The sequence below is a fragment of the Echeneis naucrates genome, chromosome 7 (genome assembly GCF_900963305.1).
Source record: "Echeneis naucrates chromosome 7, fEcheNa1.1, whole genome shotgun sequence".
Lineage (NCBI taxonomy): Eukaryota > Metazoa > Chordata > Actinopteri > Carangiformes > Echeneidae > Echeneis > Echeneis naucrates.
The window spans coordinates 12,093,145-12,100,621 of record NC_042517.1 but is presented as its reverse complement, the minus strand read 5'-3'; the positions used below and the strand labels follow the sequence as shown (position 1 = coordinate 12,100,621).

The 7,477-nt window shown below is 43.7% G+C and overlaps 1 protein-coding gene across 1 annotated transcript; it reads left to right on the top strand.

Moving 5' to 3' along the window:
- Positions 1-2,635: 2,635 nt before the first annotated feature.
- On the top strand, positions 2,636-5,254 carry adora1b (adenosine A1 receptor b). The gene is made up of 2 exons (XM_029506927.1): positions 2,636-3,146; positions 4,474-5,254. Exons 1-2 carry the CDS (start codon positions 2,806-2,808, stop codon positions 5,252-5,254), a joined length of 1,122 nt encoding a protein of 373 aa, XP_029362787.1. The 5' UTR covers positions 2,636-2,805.
- The last annotated feature ends 2,223 nt before the right edge of the window (positions 5,255-7,477 follow it).

Below are 7,477 nucleotides of genomic sequence, written 5' to 3'. Positions count from 1 at the left end.
CCTCGCTGTATCGGTAATGTGGGAGGGCTGTGCTCTCTGAGGGCCTTCTGTCTAACTGAGATAAATTATTTTTGATGTTTTCCCCAAAGTGTCCGACTGCTGCCTTGCCTGAGCCAGTCCATCCATTAGCCTGGTTTAGGTTGCTCTCTGTATTGGATGCAACCATAGTTTGGTGTGAATTGTCTGCCTTTTGTTTGTTGTTGGCAGCTGCTACTATAATGTTTGAGTAGATTCAAAGAATGTCTTATCCACTGCTGAGTCCACTGAGTTCGCTGCCGGTCTTGTTTGATTTCTTTCTTTTTTTTTAGGCCTGCGGATGATCCGCGGGGTGGAATGGTGGGCACCATGTCCTTGCATTCAGTGTAGCAGGCCTACTGATGGTGATCCCTGAGTGTCTGGGGATTTGTGTGTTCTTGCAGTGCACGTTGCAGTCAGGATGGTGCTGCAGTGTTAATAATCACCACGGTGTTCATGTAGTGGGTTTTATTGGGGGTTGTAATAGAATCCACCCCCCCACCTCCCCCAATCAGTATCCTGCCTACTGCCTACTTACTCTGCTTTGCTCCACTATACTATTTTTTGTTAAAATGAAATAAAAATGCTGTGCCTGGCCACGCATAGCTCAGAAAGAAAAGTGCTCTGATATGTAAAAAAAAGAAAAGGTTTCCAAGTTGAAAAATGTAATTTGTGAAAAATCAGTGAAGCATTTCTTTATTTCAGGCACTGTGGACAATACAGGGAATGTGACTGAACTGCCTGCTATGGATGTACTTCAGGGATTTCGAAATTAATTCCCAAAAAACTTAAATGAAGTCCAGCTTTTCAGGGTTTTGATACTAAAATACTGCAATTGAAAAAGCACTAACAGCATTTTTCTCCATTTTGGCTGTGTTCCTTCTTCCATGTCTTTAAAATGCAATGAGAAAACAACTTCAAATGATGGATTAAGCCTTTGACTGGATCTCCATTTAACTCTCTACTAAGGCTTAATAATGTAGCAATAGCTGTCATACAGATTGATGTCTAATTGTCAAAGTGAAAAGAATGATAAATGAATGAAACGCAGCCTTCATATTAAGAATTTCTTTTGATCGTCAAACACGTTTGCTTAAGTGTGTTAGCTCACTCCATTTTCCTCAGTAGTGATTGATCTCACAATGCCTGTGCTGATTAAAGGGTCAGTAGTCGGTTTCGATGCCAAACACAGCAGTAAGACCATATGGCTGCTTCCTTCCTCCACACACACTGGCTGACCTCTATATCTCATGCTGACGCCTCCGACTGTGATGCCGATCACAGATGGAAGCTGCTATCACTGGAGCTCCTGCTGCCTGTCCAGAATCGCACATTCTGGAAGTTGGCTATGATCCAGCATCATCTTTTGTTTGTGTTTCTCTCCAAATCCCATGCCAGTGTTCGGCTGGAAATCTCACTCTCCCTTCTTGAGTTTTGCACACATTAGACTAAGTGAACACAATGCTGCACCTGGGAACCTCCCACATCTACTGTGCACAGTCATTCCTGCCTGGTCAAAGCTCAGGTTGACCTTTGAACCCCGGTGAGAGAGCACAAGATTTCAGTTGTGTAGGTTGTGTCTGTATGTTTACAGCTGGGCTGCTCAGTGTGCTTTGTGTTTCTCATAGTCAGTCAAAAGCTAACCCTAACCCTACCTTTTTCACAAACCTTGGCAAAGCAAATTATTTCTGATCAATAAATTTAAATCAGTCAGTTGCCTTTTTTGCTGTTCAGTTCTCCAAGTTTTTGGAGGGATGGGCTGCTCTGAATATTCGTTCTGTGTTACAGATGTTGCTGTGGTACCTTGGATACGATGATGACTAATGGACTTTTTTAAATGTTTCCATAATTTTATAACTGTTTGCTCAGTCCTATCATCGGATCTACATGTGCGCTACGATAAATACTACTGTTCTCATTAGCTGTGTTACTTCCCTGTCAGCAGTGTGTTAGTTCACTGCCTCACCTCTTATCTGAACAATTCTCAAGTGAACAAGGTCCGTTTGGAGGTGCCTGGGAGACACACGCATAAGAAAATAAGCTGAGGTTCATATCACCCCTGTACAAGCTGACTTCCATGGGACGGTCCCGCAGAAGGCCATTTATCTTTGCATGAAAAATGAAGCGGACGCAACCAATATAGGACACAAATAGCCTGGAGTGGAACTCGGGTTGTATATTTCACAGAGATATGGAGACAAGGGAATCTGAATTGAACAAAAAAAAAAAAAAAAAAAAGGTGAGAAATTCCCCCTGCTATTTTAAGCAGCAGCAGCAGCTTTTACTGCTCTTACTGAAGGCGCATCGAGGGGGAGAGAGAAGGAGCAGCCGCCTGCGCAGCAGATCCGTGCGCGCTCACCAGCCTCCGTGTTATCTGCTTCGTTAAATTTTCATTTGTGGATGCATTAAAAAAGAAAAAAAAAGGGAGGGAGGAAACGAAAGGTAGATAGCTGAGGAAGGATAGATCGGAGCGCCAGAGGGATGCTGCTCCCACCAGGAGCAGGTGTACTGAGCCAAGTGGAGGCGCAGGACGCACCTAAGGAACCCTCTCCGTCCTGAGGAAGATATGATGCTGCTTACACAATAACGGGATCTGCGCGGTAACCGGGGGAGTGTTGGCACCATGGACGCACCGTACTTTTGGAGAATATTATAGCTTAGTGGCACACACACACGCGCGCGCGCGCGCGCGCAAAGAAAAGAAAGATCAAGCGTGCTGTGTTGACTCCTCAGTGGGCTGTTTGACTGAAATCTACCTACTTCTTATCAAGGATTTGGTAATCTGCCAGGATGCCCGGAGCGCTTTGGTCCACGCAGTCGCTGTACATCGGGATGGAGGTGCTGATTGCTCTGGCCTCTGTCATCGGGAACGTGATGGTGGTTTGGGCGGTGAAAATTAATAAGTCGTTGCGGGACAACACGTTTTGCTTCATTGTCTCCCTGGCTCTGGCGGATATAGCCGTGGGAGCGCTCGTCATCCCCTTGGCCATCACTATCAGCATCGGACTTCAAACTCACTTCTACAGCTGCCTGCTCGTGGCGTGCACGGTGCTGGTGCTGACCCAAAGTTCAATCCTGGCCCTGCTGGCCATCGCAATTGACCGCTACCTCAGGGTCAAGATCCCGACCAGGTAATGAGGTTCTCACTGCAAACGCATGAAAGTAAGGCAGTCATGCACCACAGGGGAAGGCGATGGTTTATTTCCCAGGAAGGGTTACTCACATTCATCAGGAGTCACCTGAAGCCCAGGGCTCTGTTCCTGCAGGCATTGATTTCCTCAGGGGTCACATTTCAACCTAACAGGATGCTAGTCCCTATATGCATATAGATCTGACTCACTTCTGACAGATAGCCACAGCATGGTTAGTTTTAATTATCCCTTGTGTCCTGGACCGTTTGTGGGTGGGGTTGTGTATCTTTACTTGTTTATGGAAGACACAGACGAGATCCGGTTTGTGTGAGATGCTCAGGACCACCGGCCAGGCTGATATAAAAGACTGAGCAGTTGTGCTGAAAGGCTGAACAGATAAGCTCGTGTCTGATGGGAATTTATTCTCTGAGCATGATGTCTGTGTTCGCCTCCCACTTTAAGCTCCCACTTAAGATAAGTCTTCATCAACCCTTCATCGTGCAGTTTAGCTTTTGATGCTCTGTCTTATTTGGTTTCAATCATCCAAACTTAATACACACAGCACATATGCTCAACTACCTCTTTCTTTACGCTTGTTTATACTTCACTGCTTGTACGTAAAATTTTCCCCCCTCTCCCTGTTAGATTAGTATTGGATCTCTGCCGACAAGGCTGGTCCCCAGACTCAGTGTGTAAATAATGATCTTGCTGTGGTGCAGACACAGCACCTGTGCTTAACACATACATCCCTAATCAATACTTATTCACCATGTGGCATCTGTGACAGTCGGGCTAAGTTGCAGCATTTTTGTTCTGCTTCAGGCCACACTTCAGCAAGGGTCAGTTTATTGTAATACTAATATTTCCCTGTTCAAATCCAACACCATACATTATAAACATCAACCACTAGGACCCCAGCAGGAATCAGCTGTTACTCGCAGTTCCCAGCTTTGTTTGGTCAGATGACCCATTTAATGCCTGACACAGGCGAGAATCTTCTTCAGTCTCATTGTTTGATACGGCATTTTACCCTTCCTGTACCTTCTGGGTCTTTTCCAAAAACAATGAAATAACCAAACTTGTAAACCCTGGAATGAACCGTAATTCAGATTTTGCCCTCAAACAAAAAAATAATAACATATCCAGAGTCTTGTATGAGAGGATATATGATGCCAAAAGGGCTGAATGGCTAAAATGACAAGTGTCTCATGTGAACCACATCTTATTAGGCGAGCACTGCACCAAAATGAGAAACAGAAAGAAGGTATTCCCTGGCAGTGCTGTGAGAGAAAGTGCTGACGTGATGCTCTGCTGTGTGCTCTTGCAGGTACAAGCGAGTGGTGACCCCTCGGCGAGCGGGACTGGCAGTGGTGGTATGCTGGATGGGGGCCTTCATTGTGGGGTTTACACCCATGTTAGGCTGGAACAACCTTAAGCGCCTCCAGCAAAACGGCACCATCAGCTCCGACCTCATTATCACCTGCCAGTTTGAAAACGTCATCAGCATGGACTACATGGTGTATTTTAACTTTTTCGGCTGGGTGCTGCCGCCCCTGCTGCTCATGGTGCTTATCTATGCAGAGATCTTCTACATGATCCACAAGCAACTTAACAAAAAGAAGATCAACAGCAGCCACGCAGACCCCAACAAATACTATGACAAGGAGCTGAATCTTGCCAAATCTTTGGCTCTGGTCCTTTTTCTCTTTGCTAGCAGCTGGCTCCCTCTTCACATCATCAACTGCATCACACTCTTCTGTCCTGAGTGCAAGAAACCCATAGTCCTCATTTATATTGCCATCCTGCTCACCCATGGCAACTCCGCTGTCAACCCAATTGTCTACGCCTTCCGTATTAAGAAGTTCCGCACGGCCTTCCGTAAAATCTGGAAGCATTACTTCTGCTGCAAGGACACACCAGCTCTGGAGATACAGCCCAGTGACAGAAAAGAGATGCCCAATCCAGGGCCACAGCAGGCAGCACCCCCAAACCTCACTCAGACAGAAATCTTTAAGCCTGATCCACCGCAGCAGCAGCTGCCCCCACCTGAGCAGCATCAGCACCAACCGAAAGAACATCCGCCCTTACTGGAGCAGAACGATGTCTAAGAAAAGGGATGGAGCTGTTTGCTGGCAGAGGAAGTAACGCTCAGTGCACAGGCATTGGCTTTCTCCTCATTTGAATGTGGGCTAATGAGGAGTGTGAAGTGCTGAGACGCTGCACTGACTGAAGCAACCTGGATAATAAACTATTATCTTAACTCAGGAGGAGTGGATTTACTAAAAGTTTGATCTGAAAACAACAATGGGAGAAAAGGGTATCTGTAAACTTGCAATAACGAAGGTCCTTTTAACAGTTAGTCTATCTTAGTAACACGCTGAAGACATTAAGCTTTAACAGTTTTGTTAATTATGGTGAAACAGTGTGAACATCACAAAATGTGCAATATAAGTTATTGTCGTGGGTCAGTATCCGAGTTTCAAATGTTAAAACTCTCTATGGTTGTTTATTCTTTCCATTGAGCAGAATAAACAACCATACTCCCATAATACTGTGTGTCTGTGTAAACTGAGAGTGGCTGAAGAATATGAATGTAACGATAATGTAAATAGGAGACTATATCAGCACAGCTGTGAATGCTCATCTCTTCTTCAGGGTCTTAATCGCACAATCGTTGCAGAGTAAGCAGCACCACAGGAGAGACTCTTGCAAAAAGAAAGTGTGTATGTGCTCATATAAAGCTTTTTTTAATCCGTTAACTTTTCTCTGCTGCAGCCGAGTCCCTCGGTGATTTATTACACAGGAGATGGACAGGGAAAAGAGACAAGCAGCTGGAGGGAGTGAGAGTTGTTAACCTTTTAGAAGCTGCGTGCAGGAGACTCATGTCTGCAGGACGAAAGCTACTCATGGGGGAGAAAGACAGGATGCACATAAAGCTCATATTTATCCAGCTTTCATGGCAGCTGTTTTTCCTTTTTTTTTTTTTTTTTTTTCCCCCCAACATGGACTGGTAATTTCCTCACAAGTCAGTGGCTGTCATGGCTTTAGTCTGTATTTTAACCAGTGAGGAGCCTGAACGTCTTCGTAACACTGTAAGCTCAAGATTTTGCATACTGCCAAACTACGGGCATCTGTAGATTAGTAATCAAATCATGTTCAGCACCACTGACATTAGATGTACGAGAATGTACATTTTTTTTGTCTCTGTCAAGACTCCGAGCTCTTACTACTTCACGTAAGTTCTGCCAAGTGCATGACAATCGCTTCTTTAAGGTTCAGACATTTTCCAAGGCTGTCGTGACAAATATGTTTCTAATGGGGACAAACAGTGAACGCTTTGATGCTTGAAGTGAGCAGAAATGTTAACACAATCCACACTTTGTCTGGGCGGACTGTACATGAAAAGCATTTGAGGGAAAAATGGATGAATAAATGTATAATAATTATAATCTGTGTGAAGGTAATTCTATTTTTAATTTAGGTTTAACATTTTGGTTAACAAAACAAAACAAACGCGTATTTGTGATTTCATTGTTTTGCATAATTTCTTGGCTAAATCAATCACTTGGTGACTGCCGAGCACAGTTCAAGTCTGTCTACAGTTTCTTTTAACATGATAAGAAAATTGTGTCTATTAATATGGCTGGAAAATGCAGATAGGTATTAAGCGTTCATTGGCAAATAATTTCACTTATATGGCAAAATAGCAGATTAAATCACTATAAAAACCATTCGTACACACTAGCGGCTAAATTATTGTCTGGTTTAAGAGAGAAAAAGTCCTCTGCGTATTTCAGATTGAGAATTAATGGATATTTCAACAAATTCCTGAGGTTTTCCCAACCTTCCACGGCTTTTTGTTACCAAATAACCACAGCCCTGGATAATCACAGTCTCCAGTCCAACAGGCCCACCCTCCATTTTTTATGTGGAGCAATGTTGTTGCACATAAATCAGAGTGATTCTCACTGCAGCAGCACCCATTTCGTCATCATTTCTGGGTTGCACAACTAGGTGCAAATTTGTAAGAAACATTATGAAACATAATGAAAATTGCTATTTTTACGCTAACAAGGGTTTGTACAATGTTGTGATGTATGTTGAAAGATTTACGAGAATTTGTCAAAAAAAAAAAAAAAAAAGTTCTTTAAGAGGCAGGTTACCTTTAATTTGAGTCAGGGCTAAAACATGGGGATAGAGAGGGCTCTATGAGTTGGTCTATGAATGCACAACTTAGCCAGGAGTTTAGTTGTGAGCTGAGATGCCCTCCATTTTGCAATTTAAGTTATTAATGGTAATATTAATTTTTAAGCGTGCTGTTATTTCAGAGT